This window comes from Chinchilla lanigera, unplaced genomic scaffold, assembly GCF_000276665.1.
Source record: "Chinchilla lanigera isolate Chin_1 unplaced genomic scaffold, ChiLan1.0 scaffold00015, whole genome shotgun sequence".
NCBI lineage: Eukaryota > Metazoa > Chordata > Mammalia > Rodentia > Chinchillidae > Chinchilla > Chinchilla lanigera.
This window is the reverse complement of record NW_004955416.1, coordinates 712,503-733,891: the sequence shown is the minus strand read 5'-3', so window position 1 is coordinate 733,891 and position 21,389 is coordinate 712,503. Positions and strand designations below refer to the sequence as shown.

Genomic DNA, 21,389 nt, shown 5'->3' with positions numbered 1-21,389 from the left:
GATAACTGAGAGCCAGCAGAGTTGGGTCATATGTTAGAACCATCATAAGGGAAGAATTAACAGGTGTGGGGAAGGGAGGTGCTAGTCAAGATAAGTGAAGACTCTGAACATTGGTGAGTAGATCTTGCATGATGTAGCATGTAATAACTGGTTATTAAAGAACAGTCCTAGATTCTTTTTTGATTTCTTTTAATGAGTTTTTATTAGTACACATTTGTGCTATATAATAATCATGCTCATCTTGGGGAATGGGTACATATACATATTTCATCTGGGTCTTTTCTGTCCCCCACATAGTTTCCTCCTTCCTCAGATTCTCGATGTAGTCTGTAACTGGCTTTTCTGTCTCTTGCCTCTCTCTTTCCTATTTAAAATCACCAACCTGATTTTTATGAAACACTTTTATCCACATCAGCCATCCACTTGACAAACTAATGGCTTTCTATTGCCCATAAAAGAAAAGTGGAAGACTGTAGCAAGGTGAATAGCTGGCTTTCAAAAATACTGAGGTTGAGGTGGCTCCTGACAGCTCTCCAAGTGGCGAGAGCCAGCAGGCAGGTAAAAGCTACCAGGACTAAAGTCTCATATGGGTAGATGGGAGAGTGATGCATGTAAGAATGACCGTGGAGGCCATGAATGTGAATGGAATCTCAGGAAGAATGAAAAGTGTGTGTGCATGTGTGTGTGCGCACGTGTATCTGTGTTAGGTCTCAGCCTCTTCACAGGCCACAGAATTTCAGAGATCACCTCTTAGGGCCCGGAGACAGTAGCAGATATAGAAAAAGGCCCCTAATTTTAATATTTTGCTTTCTTTCCAAGAGATACATTAAAAAGAAAGCAAAATTAATGGACTTCGTTTTCATTTACAATTATTACAGATACTAGGGGATTCCTACTCATAAATTACCTAAAAGCCTCATTTATTCAGCAGATAATGTCAAGCCAGTACTTTTTGAACGATATAAAATATGTGGGGAGAGCGCAATGGCTGAGGCTGCTTCTGCTGTTGCTGAGTGAGCTTGTGTCTTGGGCCAGGTCACTGAAGAACCTCTGGAAGAGGAGACTGAGGACATTGTGAACCTGTGGAATTCCTTTAATGACGAAGAAGAGGAAGAAGCGATGGTGTTCTTCGTCCTGCAGGAGAGTACCGGCTACATGGCACCCACACTGCGTGCCCTGGCTGTTGTCCACACCATTGTCTCGCTCGTCTGTGTTGTCGGCTATTACTGCCTGAAGGTGAGCTCCCAGCATTCTGAGTTTCTGTCTCCTTGAGGAGGAAGAGCATATTTTAGCGCAGCTAGACCTTTGTTCTGCAGACTTTGCTGGTACAGTACACTTTGTGAAGCATCAACATTAACATCACCTGGATGTTCCTTATAATTAGAGAACCTCAGAGCACTAATCAGAATTTACCTGGCTTTTGCACATCCAAGTTTGAGAAATCTTGCTCTAGGCGTCCCATCTCAGATGGCACTTGCTGAGTTTCACAGCATTAGAATCACTGGGCTGACTCACAGATGGAACAGTCATGAGAAGTTCTCCTGATCTTTGAATTGACGTTGGAATTTTTATGAATATGCTGTTATTAGATTGTAGTCATTCAGGATAGGAGAAAAAAACTTCATTGGTGTAAAGCAGTTTCAGTGTCCTGTGACTGCATAATAACTTACTCCACACTGAGTGGTTTCTTAAAGGGTAATCGCCTTATCTCACGGACTGTCACTGACTGGGACCGTTTGGGCAGTTCCTCTGTGCCATGGGAAATCACTGCCTGCGGCCGTCTGGGAGCTCAGCTGGGTGAGAATGGCCAAGACGGTACCTTCCTGTGCCCGGCATCTCTTCCCGGGAGTGGGGGGCAGGCTTGGTTCACGTGGCTGGAGTAGCTCTCTCCTCTCCATGTAGACTCAGGGTATCTCGCTCTTTACGTGCCCTCTCCTGTGCATGCTCCTGAAGTGGCCAGTTGTCGTGCATGGGTTGCTTAGGGCTCCAATAGGGGCACAAGGGTAGAAGCTATATCTCTCGGGGACCCAGAATTCGCACGGTGCTGGTGGGGTTCCCACCATATTCTGTTGCTGAAAGCAAGTTACGTGGCTGTGCAGAGTCAGTGTTGCATAAGGTGGCTACACAAGCGCATGAGCGCCATGGGCGCCTTTACACACCGCTACAGACACGTCAGTCTGAAGAAATGCAACTTCTGATAGTTTCAGTCCATTTTTATTTCCACACATCATGATTTTTTTCTCATTACTTATTTTCATTATATCTTTTCCTTACTTTTCTTAAGTAAGAAGCCTCGACTTCAAGCCACTTTCTTCCTGAGAAGAGTCCAGGAAACTTACTCCTATCTTTGTGGCCATTTCTTCCTCTAGTAAACTGTAGTATCACATAGGAAGTCTGGCTACCCTGCTGAGGAGACTGTGTACCTTGGGCCACACTAAGGATTCTGTTGAAGTTAGGAAAGCAAGGATTCTGGAGCCTGGATGACTGTGTTGGACTAATATATCTGCTGCTTAACCTCCCAGGTCCTCTATTTCCTCATCTGTAAAAATGACTAGCATAGTAACAATGCCTGGAGTTCTGAGGGCTAAATGAATAAATATTGTGAAGGCACTTCAAACCCTGCCCATATTTCACCCTCGAATGTTAGCTACTGCTCCTTGGCTTGCAATCCTAGAGCTCAGCTTATTGGATGGGTCTACATCAGACTGGTGACCTAAAGATGACGAAAAGGAAATGTTATGTAGTGAAGAAAATGTGGAGGTTCTTCCATGTGTCTACAAACTGCTCAAAAACTGACGGGGAACATTTAAGAGTCCCAGAGATCAGGATTAATCTAAATCTTGGTATTATCATTGTTTAAAGTTATTTCAAAAAAGAGCAGATATTAGCAGAGCAGCTTAGACTTCGTTGTCTTTCCCACATCACCCGCTGACTAATAGCAATCACAACTCCTCACAGTGTCCGATACCCGTTATGAGCCTTTGCCCCTTCCTCTAGTCTTCTGTGTCTCTAGTGTCATTTGTTACCTTAAAGAAAAGAAGGGCAAGGGATAACTTCACAAATCATTGTGTATGTTTTGTTCTTTTGTTCTGAAAACAAATGAGCTGTGTGGAATAAATGCATATAATGAGGTTTTTGGTTTTGTTTTGTTGTACCGGAAATTAAACTCCGGACCTTGAACTTGCCAGGCAGGTACTGTACTGCTGAGCTATATCCCTGACCCCATAAAATGAGATTTGAGAAAGAATTACTGAAATAAAGTTTGGAGACTAAGTTCTCAGGGACGCCACTAAGTAACCAGTGGAATTCCAAGTGAATGAGAAGCCCAGACTGTCTGAATTAAGCCTTTCTGGCTAGAGAAGCTCTGGCTATCCTGACTTCTCCTTCCCTGGGATTTGGGCAATACCCTTTGACCTCATTTGCCTCATGGTGAAATACCTCGTGTGTGCTTAGTTGAAGCAAGTAAATTACTTGCCTATCCATTTCTGGGTTCCCCTTTGGTGGTGGATTTTTAGAGCCATGTTACTGTATGTAATCTAAAATTACAGCTACAATTATGACAGTCCCTCCTTATCCATGGCTTCTCTTCCCATGGTTTCAGTTACCTACAGTCAACTGCAGTCCAAAAACATTACATTGAAAATTACATAAATGAAACAACATAAGTTTTAAATTGCATGCCACCCTCAGTAGCAAGGTGAATTACACTATTCTGTCTGTCCTATCTAGAACATGCATAGAACCAGCATAGAACTACATCATCGTATCTTGGAACACAAGTCATCCCTATGTCCAGTGTATTCACACTGTGTATGCTGCTTCCCTGTGGGTCACTTAGAATCTCTCTCAATTATCAGATTAAATGTCAAGGTATTACAGAGCAATACAAGTAACCCTTATTTTACTTAATGATGGCCCCAAAGAGGAAAAATAGTGATGCTAGCTATTTGGATATGCCAAAATGATGCCATAATGATCTTCCTTTATGTAAAAAGGTAGCAGTTCTTAATAAGGAAAGAAAAATACTATGCTGAGTTGGCTAAGATCTACGGGATAAATATTCTCTCAAACTGTGCAAAAGGATAAAGAACTGTGTGCTAGCTTTGTTGTCACACTTCAAACTGCAAAAGTAATGGTTACACTGTATGATAAATGCTTAGCTATGATGAGAAGGACTCAAATTTGTATTGATACATATAAGAAAAGACACAGTATATGTAAGATTTGGGCCTATCTGTTGCTTCAGGTATTCCTTGAGGGTCTTGGAATGTATGCCCCACAGATAAGGTAGCTCTACTGTATAAGAGAGTGGAGAGTTACAGTGGTAATGAACAGGTCTGCTACTGCCTAGCAGAAGCTCTTTACAAAAGAAAACTTCAACCAAAAGGCAATATACAGAGTCTTCTGAATCCTCATATTCTAACTCTCAGACAGTGTGTCCTGAAACCGTGTGCTGGATATGACCCTAGTCATGGAAGAGAGTCGGAACATCCCAACACATTCCTGTGGCTGACTAATGGATAGGGTAGGGTAGGGTAGCATAGGATAATAGAAATAGGAAGAAGAGAGAATAAAATAGAATAGAATATTGTATCAGTCATTTTCCTATTGCTGGACACAATCCCCAGCACCCACAACTTGAGGTTTATTTTGACTCAAAATTTTCAGAGCATACAATCCATGGTTGGCTGGCTCCAAATCAGAAACAGCATAGCAGAAGGTCATGGCAAAGGAAAACTGTTCAACCCCACAGAGTGGCCAGGAAGCAGAGAGAAGGCAGGAGCCAAGGACAAATATAACCCCGGCCAGGTCATGGCCCTGGTGACCCACCCCTCCAGCCTGGCCCCACTTTGAACATGAGACTTTTGGGGGACATTTTAGATCTGAACCCTAACAGTTGTCCTTTCTAAATCTTTGTTCAATTCCAAGCCTCAGAGTGTTAGGAAACCTCACCATTCAGCCCTGGCACATGTCTAAACAAGGCTTTCTCGCAAAGATGGGTCCAAAAGTCCAGCTTATATTAATATCCGCTATTTAGCTGAAACCTTAAAGGGTGGCCCACATCAGATCAGCGCTTGGGGGAACATTAGCCAAAGGAATGAGAGATTTATTTGGCTTTGATCCCACAACTAGGTACCCTAAAATTTCAGTATAAGGAGATTCCTGCTCTGAAGTTGAAAGGTTAATTTGGGACAAATGCCTGGCAGCAGATGCTTTAGTCATAAACCCTTATGTCCTCCCACTCCTAGGTCCCTTTGGTGGTATTCAAAAGGGAAAAAGAAATTGCCAGGAAGCTGGAGTTTGATGGCCTCTACATCACTGAGCAGCCATCTGAGGACGACATCAAGGGGCAGTGGGACCGCTTAGTCATCAACACTCCGTAAGTGTCCCTCAACCCCAACACGAAAGGAGCTTCTTTTATAAACAGAACCACTCTTCCCTAGCCTTGCAAACTGATTAAAATAAGCTTTCCTTAGCCTTTCAGGACTCTTTTTCTCAATCAATCATGTGCATATTGCCCTTCAAATATTTGTATATATCTTTGTGGACTGAATGGAGGGCAGAGGATACCATCAGGAGGGACTGAGAATATTTAATTAATACCAGACTGTCCCGTACAACATGTCTTAAACTAGATTTCCCTGTTTGTGTCATACAGTGTTTTCAGGACTTCACTGCCCAAGAGTTCTAGAGATCGCACTGATCAGCTTCTCCCTCTTGGTGTCTTGTGACCATCACTGAACTTCTCCTAAATAAACAATCAGATGGGTAATATACCTTCTCCCCAAAGAACATTAATGGGCAGTTAATACAGGACTGCTTGGGTTAGGGATATTATGGCCTGTGGGGTGTGTGGGATGCTGTGAGGGAAACAGCACTGATTCTTGAAGCAGACAGGTGATAGACCAGTCAGCTGTGCTACTCAGGGACTGTGACCTTGGGCAAGGAAATTAAGCCTCTAACCTCAGTTTCCTCTCATAAACACAAAGATGAGGATATAGCTCCTACAGTCCCTCAAGGAATAATGAATGTATGTTAAATGCGTGGCATATGCCTGGCACATGGTGAGCATCAAGCTGTTACTCATGAGCTGGGAGTATAGTTCAGTGGTAGAGCACTTACCTAGAAAGCCCTGGGTTTGCTCCCCAGCACCATAAAATAGTTGACTATTTTGTTTTTTTTTTAAAGTTATGCATTGTCTTTCCCTGTTTAAAACAATGGCCATCACAGTAAAAAAAATGAGAGGTAGAAGATGAATTATTGTGGTGAAAGTAAAGAAATGGGATTTCTATGTAAATGAAGATTAAGATGTACACATTTAGAACAACTACCGAGACTTAGGGGGAAGAATATTGCTTCTTGTCCAAAGATGACCAGAGATAGGCTGCAAAAGTACAACTAAACTTTTCTTAGGGACATTGAAAACATAAGCAGTGCAAATCTAAAGTCTGCCTCTGGTGTAAATCCCTGCCAGTTACACATGGGGAACAGAAGGAAACAACAAAGCATTGTTTTTGATCTTTTGCCATTACACTGTGGAGTTTTTCACTATTAAACAATTTAATTCTTTGAGAAACTTTCTGCAGACATCAGTAATGTGTGAGTCTGTGGTACAAGGTGATATGGCCTAAATAAAAATGCAGCTCAATTTCCAGAAATTTACCCCAATGAAATAATGAAACAAATATATTAAAATGTCTCAGTAAAGATATTTCCTAATACTTTTTATTTTAAGTGGCTTAACTCTTCATGAATAGGGAAATGCATACATAGAATGAATAGCGGCTTTAAAATTTCTGCATAGTCTAACTTTTAGGTTTTTTTTACACTAATGGCATCATAGTACATGGAGTGCTTTGTAACTTGCTTTTTTCCATTATTTCTATATCATGAAGAACTATTTTCTTTTTTCAATTAAATATAATTTTAATTGACATATTTATACTTCACTATGGGATGCAGTATTATAATTCAATGTATGTACACATTGTATAATGATCAAATCAAGGTAATTAACATTTCAACCTTCTCATATATTATCATTCCTAGTTTTAGGAGCCTTCGAGCTCTCTCCTGCAGCTATTTTTGAAATGTGTAATTAATTATAGACTGTTGTTGGCCAATTGTGCTATATAACATTAGAACTAACCCTCCTAAGCTTTATTTTAATACCTATTATCTATGCTAATTTCTTCTTTTTATTTTCTGAAACACACATATGCAAAAACATGCAAAATGTATATGTGCATTTTTAAGGATAAACTACAAAGATAAAAAACAGAACACTGCTAAAAACTTGAAAGCCTCCTGTGCCATCTTCCTTGATCATAGCCTTCTAACTCCAGCTAACTTCTTTTCTAATATTCATATTAATTCTCAATTACTTATTGGTGATATTTGTAATATTAATTCTCCTGCTTTATAGTTTTACCACTTAGATATAAGAGGTTGAGCATCTTATAATTTTTTCTGACCATTTGTATGTAAATATATTCTTTATTTATATATTTTCTTTCTGAATGCCTATTCTCTATACCTTAGATATATTTGTCTCTAAATATATCCCTTCATTTAAACTATTTTGAGCTATATACAACTGGGATTATAAGGCTATGTGAATTATACTGTCTCTTGAATCTTTTGTTAGGCATTATGTTTGAGTCTCTCCTATACTGATGTGTATACTTATGGTTTGTTCATTTTTAGAACTGTAGTATGTTTTAACAATGTAGTATTTAACAAATATTTGTCAATGTATTAACAAATATTTACTTTTTTCCTGAAAGTGGGTATTTCAATGGTTTCCAGGGTCTGGCTATTTAAAAAAAAGTCCTCTGTGAACATCCCTATATCCAGTATACAAGTCAGAGAGTTTCTCTAGAGTATGGACCAGGGCAGGCATTTCTGAATAGTAGGATATATAAAATATTTGTTCTAATATAATACATTCAAAAAGTACTGTACTGAGAGTTTCTACTTCTTTCCTTGCTTGTCAGCACTTCTTATTCTCAGAAAATTTTGCTGATCTTCTAGGTGTATAATAGCACCTCATTGTACATTTCCCTGATTACTACAGAGGCTGAGCATCTTATAATTTTTCCTGACCGTTTGTATGTAAATATATTCTTCATTTATGTATTTTCTTTCTGAATGCCTACTCTCTACACCATATTTTAAGGAGTATTACCAGGTGAAAACATATGCTCTAATTTCAAGGAGCTTCTGATCCCTAATCCCTAGCCAGGCAACAAGAAATTCAAAACGCTCAGAGCACAGGAAGGTCATGTCCTTGAAAGGCTCTTGCCCTCAACATCACTTGGGAATCTTCCACTGAGGACAAACTATGACCAAAGCTGAGTATGTTACAAATCATTCCATAATGAATTTTAGAGGAAAGAGATATAAGCACAGCAGAGGAAGTATGGCTTGGTCTCTGCTTGTATTATGTTAGATTCTAAATGCAATACATGAAAAAAGGAAGCAGCAGAGAATGAACAGAGAACAAAGTAAAGAATTATTTTCCTCCTCCAGAGATGTGTATCAGTAGTTTATTCTGTAACGCCAGCATTTGTTTTTGTTTGTAAATGGTACATCAATGATTAAAACAAAGAAACCACTTTAATGAGCTCCACTCGCATTCCCTCCCTCTCTCTCTCTCTCTCTCTATATATATATATATTATATATATAATATATACCATAGAATATAATATAATAATATATAATATATATGATATATAATATAATAATATATAATATAATAATATATAATATATAATGTAATATATATATTATATATATATAAACTAAAACCTTATTATGGGAGAGGTGGCCTTTGCTCACAGTCACAGTCTACTAAGAGGTCCCCACTTCCTCCTCTTCAGTTGATCTCTGTAGAAGAGAAGACTGTTATGTTTCAGATCCTGAAACAATAGTTAAATAAGGGAAAGTTAAGAACTCACACACTAAGGGCCAGAGGTTCAGCTGTAATCCAGCCTTACACACAACCCTCCCAGGAGGAATTCAGTCATGCTAGATAGAATCAACTTATTTTAAACAGTTTTTGCCAACATATCTGAAGGTAGCAATTCTTTCTCAATTTTAACAATAAGAAATTATTTGCAGTGAAGCCGGTAGAAGCTACAGGAAGAAGACCCCCATCTTGGGGACACTAGGGAAGAAAGGAGGTGAGCAAGAAACTACCTCCAGAGGAAACAGGGCTCTAACTCCATGAAGAAAGCACTTGTTACAGAATTTATTGGGAAAGGGGTTGCAGGGCCTGCCTGGCAAGTGTGAGGTCCTGAGTTTGAGTCCCAGTACCAAAAAGAATTTAGTGGGAATAAAAAAAGAGAAAAGCATTCATGTTAAGACAAATCATATGTAAATTAACAATGGTAATTAACTAATGGTTAATGCCAAATTAACTAATGGTAATTCTGGAAACCATAGAATTAGTGACCTTATATATACATTTTATCATATCCTGCATCTCCAGTACCTACCCCAGTTAGTGGTAATTCCTCACTGAATTAGTTATAATTCCTCACTGAATGGAATTATAAACCCAGACTTCGTTTCTGATTATACTGTGATCAGGAAAAGGATCAAGAAACATATAACAGGACTGCTGCAGTTGCAGTGGCACAGGAAGCCTGACCAGGAGGTAGTGGACGCCTGGGTCACTTACACAGGTGGCACCCAGGAGCTGGCGCCCCGGAGCTGGGGGTGCAGCAGGAGAGGCAGGGGATGCAGGCTGAAAGGTTCTAAAAAGCAACAAAGAAACACATACAGTAGCCGCTTTGGGCTAGTTTGTCCTCAGAATTCCTGGTCCTTAATCATAATATTGAGACAAAAACTGAAGAGTGGTTTCCAAATGTTTCAGAAACCAAGAAAAAGTAGTAAGACCACACATCAGCTGATCTGTGATGACTCTGAACTTCACTCAAGTCTTGAATTCTTCAGTGAGCAGAAAAGAAACCAAAAAGATCACAGGTTCAGAGATTCGAACTAGAAAATTTCTTGAAGTGCTTGCCTTGATGTTTTAAGAATTAAGAACCTGCCTTTTTCATTTTTGTTTTCAGATCCTTCCCTAATAACTACTGGGACAAGTTTGTGAAGAGAAAGGTATGCTTTGTCAAGCGGGTGAGTTCCATGGGCACAAAGAAACACAGTACATGCTTATTATCAGGTGTCCTACGGCACACATACACAAACCTGATGTCAGTTCTAACTTATTATCCTCAGAAGAGTAAGTCACAGAAGTAACAGTATATGACAGCCTGTAGGTTTCTGACTTCATTCTCTGTCTGCCTTCAACAGCTTAACACGATGCAGCTTTTCTGCACATGAGGACTTTTCTCCCCTCCAAAATGATGTCAGCTTACAAAGTAGTGCTCACTTAACTGTCTTTACCACTTCAGTTTTCCCTGGGGGTTATTTTTCACTGTTGTTGCATTTTGAATCATGTCTTCATCAACCCCTTGGAAAAACCTAAAGGGCCACAAGGATGGGAAGACCACAGAGCTAGAAAAAGGTGGATAATGGTGTGTGGCCCCAGCTCACCCTGTCATCTCTCCATTTTAGGTGATCAACAAGTACGGAGATCTCTACGGAGCAGAGCGCATTGCTGAACTCCTGGGTTTGGACAAAAATGCCCTTGACTTTAGCCCAGTGGAAGAGACCAAAGCGGAGGCAGCTTCTCTGGTGTCATGGTACAGCGCTTAGCAGTTATAATCCAAAGTAGCTAAAGTAGATCCTTGGTTTTCCCATTCTTCTCCAGTGTGCTAGAGGAGAAGATGACAGCCATGTCTCTGTTCTCTTAGGCCCTGGTCTGCCACAGGTGCTTCATCCGGGTTCTAACATTTTGGGAAACAATGGCTTTTAGGAACTTCAAGACCGATCAGATTTTTTTTCATGCCCAGTAGAGCTAGAAGAGAAAGACTAATTAAGATTTCAGGATGTGTGGTTCTTTGTCTTTGTCTCTGGGGAGCCTATGTTACTTGCTAAAGTTCACAGCTGTATTTGGGTTATTAAACCTGAGAGGAAAAATGCTTAATTTCCCCTTTATTAAACACTTATCTAAATCTTGACATTTATAAGTTATGAAATTATTTGCTCCTCTTTAGGCTGAGCTCCATCGACATGAAATACCATATCTGGAAGCTGGGGGTTGTTTTCACTGACAATGTAAGTGTCATAACTGCAAAAGCAAGATTCTGTGTCCCACATTCAGCGGTATAACTGGATTCCACAGGGAAACAAGCCAGGGGAGATGCCCAGAGAGCTTCAGGCAGTGCTTCTCAGAGATCAAGCACCATAGGGTGCCCGGGCACACTTCTCCCTTGGCAGCAGCGTGAGGCAAATGGGCTTCACCAGGCAGGCTTTGACCCAGCTCATAGCTGGTCAGCACCTACATTCCTTTGTTCTCACTTTATTCCCAGAAGTGTGAAAAAAATGGCTTACTCAGCACACCATGCTGCACAAATGCCTGAGAAATTGTTAATTTTTTTCCATTTCTAGTCCTTTCTCTACCTTGCCTGGTATACAACCATGTCGATCCTGGGCCACTACAACAACTTCTTCTTTGCTGCTCACTTATTGGATATCGCAATGGGCTTCAAGACCTTGAGGACTATTCTGTCATCTGTAACTCACAATGGCAAACAGGTATTGGAGGTCTACCAATTTGGAAATATGACAATAGGTCATGCACTAGTATACGACAGGAAGAAACAGTGTATAATGCACTTTTCTTAGCCAGACACTTGAATGAATAGTGACTGTTCTGCAAAACATTAGACAATTAAAAATGTAACTGTAGTTGTCATGTGAGAGTCATAAAGCCTTGATTTAGAGACTCTTAACATTTAGGTCAACCCAGGAGAGCAGTGAGATGATGAACAAAGTGAGAGAAATCTCCAAATCAATTTGGAGACCTTTGCTAGATCTACCCCTCCCTCCACAGCACTGAGACACTCCCTGGAAGTTAACAAGTAGACTTGTATACTTAGAAAACTCTCCAATTACTTCTGCCATGTGTCCTTCATTAAGACATAATGAGTTAAAACACATACTTTATATATTGTTTATAATATGTATATATATAAATACTGGATATAGCAACATTAAAATCCACTAATGGCTTCTTCTTGTCTACAAATTCAAACTGCTTAGAATTTCATTCCCCACAAAGCACAATTCATTATTTATGAGACTTACTTGTGGAAGAGGAAGAAAAGGAAGAAATTAAAATTTCCCATGTCTTAGATACAGTGACAGTCTCACAACTACCTTGTACGATCGATGTTATATTCCCTTGAGCATAGAATCGAGGCTCAGAGAAGCTAAGCAACTTATTTAAGGCCATACAACTAAGTGGCAGAGATTAGACTGAGGCATTAGAGTGCGAGCTGTGTTGTCGAGCCCTGGGAACTGCTAGCTCTATAAAAACATGACCTTCTCATAACACCTGAAGTCCTCAATCCTTGAGTACCGTTGTAGTTCACAGATGCCCAAACCAGTGCACTGTTACTCTGCTGGGCCGCCATAACGAACTGCCACCAATGGGATGGAAGCTTATGTCTCTTCCCCCTGTAGGCAGGACATCTAATATCAAGGTGTTGACAGGATTGATTTCCTCTGAGGCCTCTCTCCTTGGTTTGTAAACAGCTGCCCTCTGGTGGAGGCCTTTTTACATGACTGTCCCTCTGTGTGCAGGTATCTGGTGTCCTAATCTTTTCTTATAAGGACGCAAGTGAAGTTGGATTCGGACCCAGCCTACTTCTAGGTTAATCACCTCTTTAAAGGCTGTGCCTCCCAGTATTGTCATATTCCTAAGGTGTGGCAGTTAGGGGTTCGGCATATGCACTGGGGGGAACATGGTTCAGTCATTAACACCGCATCATTACTCTGCTCAGCCAATGCCTGTCCCTCTCCGCCCATACTATGCCGTCCTTCACCACCTTCTCACCCGCCCCCTTCGCCCTTTGTGGGCCTCCCAAATCCTCTGTTTTGAGTCATTCATGAACCTCCACGATGGAGAACCTACCTCGTTTTTGCCTCTGCCCTTTGTCCCCTCCCCCAGCTGGTTCTGACTGTGGGTCTCCTGGCGGTGGTGGTTTACCTCTACACGGTGGTGGCTTTCAACTTCTTCCGCAAGTTCTACAACAAGAGTGAAGATGACGATGAGCCCGACATGAAGTGTGATGACATGATGACGGTGAGAGTCCCCCTGCTGTGCAGCCACCGTGTCACTCTGCCTCCCCAGGAGAGATGGGCCACGGGCATGGCCTGGAGAACTGTGTACCAGAGCCCTTAGTTACAGTCAAATAGAGGCTGGAACAAAAGACAGCTTGTCCAGGGGGGAAAGGGTGCAGGCAAGAGGGAGCTGATAGAAACAGGTTTCATTTGTGGGATCAAAGCCTAAGGGAAAGGGACGCACACTGCAGTGGGATCATCATTCATCTCACTTTACCTGGGATAAGGAAGAGACACCCCTGTGAATGACTCACATCTAAATTTCCTGGAAGACAAACTTACTCTTATCTCTGAGAACTGGCAGTATGTCCCATGCATAAAGTACTTGATTTTGGCCAATCAGTGGGGTTCTTTCAAACCATCACCAAAGCTGAAGAACATGACTACAGGGTCACGTTAGGGGAGGTCCTAGCAGGTTAAGCTCCAGCGGGAGAGAGAGAGCAGCTCAGGGTGACCCAGCACCGCTGCAGTAGCATTGCTGGAGTTTGTCATGACCTGATTTTAGGAAACAAGATGTGTGTGTCGGGACAGGTGGCAGCAAACTGCCCCATGTGAGCATGTTGCTGTGCAGAAAGGAACACTCTGACTACACTCTCCTTATTCCTCCTTGGCACAAGCAGCCACAAGACAGCAGTGCTAGGCAGTACAGCACCCATGTGACTCGTACCTGGCTTGAGGCTCCCCAGGCTCTTGCTTTGCATTTCAAGAAACCTGCTCACCTGTTGACTCTAACCTATGCAGTCAGGTGAAGAGATGAGGGTGCCCTACGATGAGCCAGCGCCAGCTGCTACACTGGATCAAATGTGCAGAAGAACGTGTATGACAGGACCCTTATCCAAAATGCTTGCGAGCAGAAGTGTCTTGGATTTTTTTGATTTTGCAATTTTTACATACACCTAATGAGGTGTCCTGGGGAAGGACCCAAGTTTAAATGTGAAATTTGCGTTTCACATACATCTTATGCACATAGTCTGAAGTTAAGTTTATATGGTATATTTTGATGACTGCAACCCATCACATTAGGGTAGGTGTGCAATTTTCTATTTGTGGTTGTAGTCAGTCTCAAGAGTTTTAGATTTTGGAGCATTTTTTAAATTTCAGATTAAGGATATTCAATTTCTATCTAAGATGCCGCAGAAATCCCTGCCCCATCAGGTTTATAGGGAATGCAGAAACAGTAGGAACCTTTTCTGAGAGTTTAAAGCACAGCTAGAAAACTACACTGACCCTTGAAACTAAATGAATAGAAACTAGTATCTGGAACCAGCCGTACTCAGCAAGCCTTAAAAGTCTTTTAACTTGTATGCACCTTAAATGAATCCTGTTGTATCAAATAGTTCAAAACTGTTTTTTTTTTTTAAATGGACCAAAATATATTTAAGGGTAACCATCTTTCCATTGTTGTGAACATCAAACCGAGCAGGGGTATAGTGACAGCAGCATAAAAACCAGAACCACTGAAGAGCTCCCTGCTGCTGGTTCAGGGCTGTCAGTCTGATGGAATGATATGAATGAAAGGACCACCTTGCTGAAAATGAATGAAACTCTGTCTTGGACCTGAACTGTCACTGTTTTTCTCCTAGTGTTACCTTTTCCACATGTACGTAGGAGTGAGAGCAGGAGGCGGCATTGGCGATGAAATTGAAGACCCTGCTGGTGATCCTTACGAGATGTATCGCATTGTCTTTGACATTACCTTTTTCTTCTTTGTCATTGTCATCTTGCTGGCCATCATTCAAGGTACAGTTATTAAGTATGAATAAGGTTTAATCAAGTTTTTTCTGCATCTATGACCTAATTTATAAAGAAGTTTGTGAATTCATTTACTTAATTTAGCATTTATTGAGCACCTACTATATGTGAGGTTTTCACTATATGTAAAAAGCCAAAGATATGCCAAGACATTGTGACAAGAAACTCAAGAATCCACACCAAGGACTCCCTTCCTTCCATTCCCCACTGTGAATTACCTCATCACTTCACCTTCCGAGAAATGTCCTGTGGCTCATCTTGCCCAGTCTTTGTCCTCCTGGGCAGTAAGATGGGGAGGGGGAAGGGAGGGGAACTATGAAAATGTCATGTTTTATCATCTTTTAGGGGACAGGAAGGAGTACTGGTATCTTAATAGCTTCTCAGGAACTGGTAAAAGATGATGAGCTGAATTTGAATCATGCTAAGCTGAGGAACCTGTAAGACAAGAAGGTGTTATAAGCTGAAGGCAGTGACAGGAGGATCCTGAAATCAGGAGACGAGGACGGGCCCCTTGCGAAGACTGAAGAAAGACGCTGAGCAAGACAGAACAATGAGGGAATGGTGGGAAGAGCTTCAAGGAGCTGCAAATGAACAGCACTGAAATGGAATAAGAGGAACAGTGAGAAACAGCTAGGACACAGTTTTGGAAAGCAGGATGTTTCCCCCAATTTGGCTTTAATTAAATAGTTCAGCTTGTAATTTACTTTCTGGACAAGACAAAGTGACCTCTGTGACTCCATCATCCCTATCCCAAAGACCACTACCCGGAGTCACGCAGCTTGTGTTTTAAATTCTAGGTCTCATTATTGATGCTTTTGGAGAGCTACGAGACCAGCAGGAACAAGTGCGAGAAGATATGGAGGTAACATTCTCACATTCACTCCACATCTACTTTTATATTCCTATAGCAAAAGGGTTTCTTTCAGCAATGGGTGTGGTTATTAAGTAGGGTCACCCTTAGGGGACACCACAAATGAAGTTTATTGGCCATGCCTGTCCTCTCCCGCTCTCTGCCTATCTACCAGCTGTGGGCACGTCGCCCCATGCTGCTGCCCTCGCCCCCCACTGCCCCAAGATAGAAGGGAGCAAACCGCTCAGGTCGAGGCAAGAGGCACTGCACAGTGAGTGACTGACAGCCAAAAGCACTTCAGAGAAAAGTACTTTTCATTATCCCCCAGTTCAACAGAGACTTACCTTTTTCTCCCTGTCTAATACGTTTCCCATCCCCGTTATTTTCTGTAGACGAAATGTTTCATCTGCGGCATTGGCAATGACTACTTTGACACAACCCCTCACGGTTTTGAAACACACACACTACAAGAGCACAACTTAGCCAACTACTTGTGAGTATTCTTGATTAACAGGGATGGTGGGGGCAGAGCAAGGGGGTTTTAAGAGTTTTTTAAAAATTTATGTCCCATGTTTCAGCCTCTGCTGAGGACATTTCTTCCCTTTTCTCTGGATAAAGTAGATACGATCAGAAAGGAAGCCCCCGGGTGTCTGCAGGAGCCTCCGTCTCAGCAAGTGCATACCGCGGACTGTTTCCATCCCCAGTTAGGCGCCCATCAGTCTGTGCCTACACCTCTTCTCAGGGACTCACATCCGGCAAGGTCTTTCCCTCCTCGAGTTCTCACCACACAAATGTGCCTTTTCTATTCCTCAAGGAAGACCGTTTTTACTTTCAGCTATTGCCCACTTCTTTATCCCTGTCAGCAAAACTTGAAAACCACCCAAGCGCCACCTCTATTGTCGCTTCCCATTCTTCTGTGAGCTCCCTCCCCATCCTGTCACAAGACTTGGTCATATCACGGGGCCAGTGACTTGTACTCTGCCAACTTCTGGGGCTAATTTTCAGGCCATCACATCTGTGCATGGCTCCCATTAATATGGAAACTCCATGAGAGTGGGCTACGTTGCTGTGTGAATGTTTCACGCCGCATTGTTCCAGCACCTAGAGCACTGATGGTGAACCTTTTAAGAGCTGTCAGTGATACAAGCAGCACATCTACCATAGGTTCGCGACCACCACTGATCTAGAGAAACGTCTGACAGCAGTGGCAAGTGGTAAATGAGTACAGGGGACCCTCAATTTACAAACTCAATACTTTGATGAGGGCTGGTTATAACTCAAATTGGCTGCAAGTCAAGACTTTTTCCCCTAAGAAATAATAGAAATACCCATAATATGTTCCGAACCTCCCAAAGCACCCCTTAACTAACCTTTTCATAATAAAGGATTGTATAATATGTGTAATTTATCAGAAACACCAATAATTTTCCCAGTGTATTCACCAAGGAGTTTTAAAATGCGCCTCATTTACCAAAAACAGTAATTTCACCATTCAAATTGACATCTTTGCTTCCACAAAAACATCGGGAATCTGGCTCTCGGGTGTTCTTTCTCTGCCTGGGAGAAGCAGAGACCTGTACCCCACTGGGACCCGCTTCTGGCTCACTAGGTCTCAACCTTTTCAGAAAAACTGGTCTACAGTTGTCTGTTTCTGTCTTTTAACACTTCTTTTTGACTGTGTTTGCTTTCTCTACCTTCCCTTCTTTTCTTAGTTTCTTTTCTAACTTTTTGTCATTTTAATAGCAGTAATCATAACAATTATATAATCATAACAATTATATAAAAAATAACAATTATATAAATGTGACTGAAATCCCATCCACAAACACGCACATCTTGGCTCAGACTGACCTTATGTGTGCTTACATGTGTTTTTCCAGCATTGTGAGTCTTTGTTTACAACTGCACAAGCAGCCAGCATTTGGGTCATAATGCAAGACTTTGGTTGTAAGTCAAATCTAAAGTTCTGGTTGTAACTCAAGTTGTTCACTATGAGGCCAATTCTAACTTGAGGGCCCACTGTGCTGCACTCCTAAGGCAAAGCATTTGCTCAGAAACAAGTTATTGGAGCTTATGTGCCATGGAGTTCCTATGAAACAACTTAGAGAATGTATGCCATTATAGATTACAATACCTGATAGTTCAGATTCCAGAACTGATCATTTTCAAGAGAAAAACAATGCTCTGTTCCTGCTGTTCTTCCTCTACCCACTATACTGGATTATTTAGAAACTCCTAATCTATCTTTAGGATGGATTAGGGACAGCCTTATAGAAAATGGCATTGTCACACAGGAGTGGTATGGCATGCCTGTAATCCCAGCACTCAGGAAGCTGAGGCAGGAGGCTCATTGTGAGTTCAAAACCAGCCTGGGCTACAAAGTGAGCTCAAGGCCATCCTGAACTGCATAATGAGACCCTGTCTCAAAAAAACCAAAAACGTGGCATTATCAAAAAGTGGGAAAGATAGGTGTTTGTTTTTTTAAAAACAGCATTAGTATACCCTCCCTCACGTCTTGTATTAGCCACTTAATTCTCAGGAAGAGAGCTCACATCTTAGTGGAGGTAATAAGGACACACAGCCAATAGGTGCACATATGGCCCTACGTCAGTACAGAGGATGGAGGGATATCTGTCATCTAAATTGAGACTCCCTTCCATGACTCCTTGTGGCATTCTGTGGTCTAGTTTCTGTGTCTGTCCCACCTGCGATGCTGCTTTGCCAGCTAAATAAACATGCTAAAAAAGGAATAATGTCCTACTGGTCTGAGTCTCAAACGTGATAAAGAAAAAACACTGACTCTACCTTTTTTCTTAGCCATGGTAAAGTAAATAGGAAGAAATGAACATATTAGGAGCTGCTCCTGTGGACCAGGACCTGAACTATAAATACATCACACTGACATATCTCATGATTTGAAGCCCAGGCTCCTCCATCCTTAGAAAAATATTCTTTCTCTTCCTTATCACTAGTCTTGTACTCCTTTTCTTGAAGGACAAGACACTGGTTCCTTTGGAAACCGTCTGAGACCATGTGCTGTCCATGTAATGTGAACCCAGAGCGTAGCCCGCTGGGAACACTGTGTGTCACACAGCCAGTAAAGCTAGTAACAGCTATAAAACTACTCTAGCATTTTGCATTTGTCTAAAAAGCTTTTTTAAAAAACTGTACTTCTGTAAGAATGCAAAGCATTTAATGAGATGAAATACTTTCTCCTTTTTTCATGACTGATATCCTTGAGGTACACATGTGATTTCAAGCCTCCATTTTTATGAGATGATAAACTGGCTTATTAATTTTTATAGCAGTTGGGCTATCATTTTATTATGATTTTCTTAATAAAATGGTGGATAAGACCATACCTTGCACACAGTATCAGCTCAAGGCTTGGGATGAGGAGGAGCTCACCTCACAAGGGTGTGCCATGCTTCCCCTATTTTTAAGGCATCATAGTTTTTAAACCCTATGCCCAGTTCAACTGAGTAAATGAACTTAGGTTCTTATTAAAGTATCTAATATTTTCTCATTTATTGTGGCTTTTTCCTTTGTTCCAGGTTTTTTCTGATGTATCTGATTAACAAAGATGAAACAGAGCACACGGGTCAGGTGAGAAATAAAGTGCCTTTAATTCAATACCGTGCACTTGTGTAGATCTGCCCTCTCCGAAGCCTTAGTGCACAGGCAGGCCAACCCGACAACCCCCACCCGTTAGGGTCGCGCATACATCTTCTATCACCTATGTGACCTAAGCAGCAGATAGATTTCCATGGCAACCTTGTCTATTCCTGTGGTGGCAAACTTACGGCATGCATGCCGCAGTGGCTGTTTGTCTCACTGAACGCTCTGAAAGGTTTGCCGTCACTGGTATTCCAAAGTCCTGGTAGTTCTTCCCACCACACACTGATTATTTTCTAAGCCATGGTGGTTATTGCTTCAGAGTACAATAGCTGGATGTGGGAAGAATATTATCCAAAAAAGACAGCAAAATATATGGAGTGGGTGGCCATATAAAGAGCAGGAAAATGAGAGTAAGATGGTGTGAGAGACAGCGTGAGGCAGATAGCAACCTCGCCTGAGGGTGCTGACAGGAATGTGGAGGTGTGCGGGAGACGATGAGGGAGGAGAGGTGTCAAAGAGCCTGTGACTAACAATGAAAAAGAAACACAAAGGTAGACAACAGTGAGAGGAGGTAAGTTATTCAACACTGGATTTGTAGGAAACCTTTACAGCTCCAACACTCAGCAAAGGGAGAGGCAGTTGATCTCTAAACGTGAAGAGCCGCAGCTCTCCAAGCCAGCACAAGGCATTCCCTCAACACCCATTCTTCTGGGTTCCCCCTAGTTAGTCTCTGGCAGGAGGGAGGGTGGAATACGATCTCCTCTCTGATAGTACTGTGACGAAGACATGAATTCTCATCCCCAAATTGGTAGGGGCTGGGAATAGAGCAAAAAAGACTGTGCCTGCTGGGATCGTATCTACTCCCATGCATTTTCGTACTGGAAGCCTAACTTGGCTTTAGCTTACAGTGGTGTAAAAAGAAGTCCCTTTTTTTCACATTATTTCAGGAATCTTATGTGTGGAAGATGTACCAAGAAAGGTGCTGGGATTTCTTCCCAGCTGGTGACTGCTTTCGTAAGCAATATGAAGACCAGCTTGGATAATCTGAACAAAAGATGTGCCACAGTCCTGGATGGTCAGCTTCCAGTGAAACAAAACCCTCCTTTTACAGTTCTGCAACATATTTGATACGTGACATTTTCTAAATGCCTCCTCTATAGGAAAGTATTTGTTAAAATTTTGTGATATTTGGAAGTTGATTTGGCTTTTTGTGCCTGATGGACATATACTGCGAGTGACAACCTATCAAGATGTGAACAAAGTGAAAAAGGGGACGACGGCGAGGAATTCCTACTTGAATGCCTGCGAAGTTTTTCACCTCTAATGTAACTAATCTGCTGCAGTGGCAGCACTGATAAAAGGTCCAAAAAGTCTTGAATGCATAACACCTAAAATTTTAAACACCTGAATGTCATACAACAGTTTTCACCAGTGGCTCATGGTCTGAACTACACAAAATCATGTTAACTGCAGTCTAATTTTTCCCATGGTACTTGCTAGTGACTGTAACCAGAATCAGCTTGAAAAGCTTTAAGCAGTTAATGAAATAGAAAACAAACCAATACTTCATCGACACTGAAACACTGATTAAGTGCCTTACAAACCTCTTTAGATATAGCTATGCAAGTTTTTTATGTTTGTGCTCCAGAAAGACAGTTCCATTAAACAGTTGTGTTCAGTCTTACTTTCTAAAACTGCACTGGAAGGTTATTCATAATTTTTTCAGTAACAGCTTGTCAACTGCTGTTATTAGGAGAAAAGTACTGTACTGAAAATTCAGAAAAATCTCAATCTTATGGCAAAATTGAGTAATGCTTTAGGGTCCCTTGTAAGTAGTGGAGCTGCTACGTTTTAGGTGAATTTCTCAAATAAAATGAAGTGCCCACTGCAATAAAAGTAACACATACCAATCT

At 41.5% G+C, this 21,389-nt stretch overlaps 1 protein-coding gene across 1 annotated transcript in view; it reads left to right on the top strand.

The window, feature by feature from the left end:
* The window catches only part of Ryr3 (ryanodine receptor 3), a 547,606-nt gene extending 526,220 nt beyond the window's left edge, over nt 1–21,386 (top strand). The window contains exons 93-104 of the mRNA XM_005381167.2: nt 1,036–1,236; nt 5,250–5,380; nt 10,082–10,124; nt 10,584–10,711; nt 11,126–11,186; nt 11,520–11,666; nt 13,084–13,218; nt 14,840–14,996; nt 15,806–15,870; nt 16,251–16,351; nt 19,413–19,464; nt 20,424–21,386. Coding sequence (XP_005381224.1) covers nt 1,036–1,236; nt 5,250–5,380; nt 10,082–10,124; nt 10,584–10,711; nt 11,126–11,186; nt 11,520–11,666; nt 13,084–13,218; nt 14,840–14,996; nt 15,806–15,870; nt 16,251–16,351; nt 19,413–19,464; nt 20,424–20,519 — 1,317 coding nt within the window. The 3' untranslated portion in view covers nt 20,520–21,386. The remainder of the gene's footprint in view (nt 1–1,035; nt 1,237–5,249; nt 5,381–10,081; nt 10,125–10,583; nt 10,712–11,125; nt 11,187–11,519; nt 11,667–13,083; nt 13,219–14,839; nt 14,997–15,805; nt 15,871–16,250; nt 16,352–19,412; nt 19,465–20,423) is intronic.
* Nucleotides 21,387–21,389: the final 3 nt, after the last annotated feature.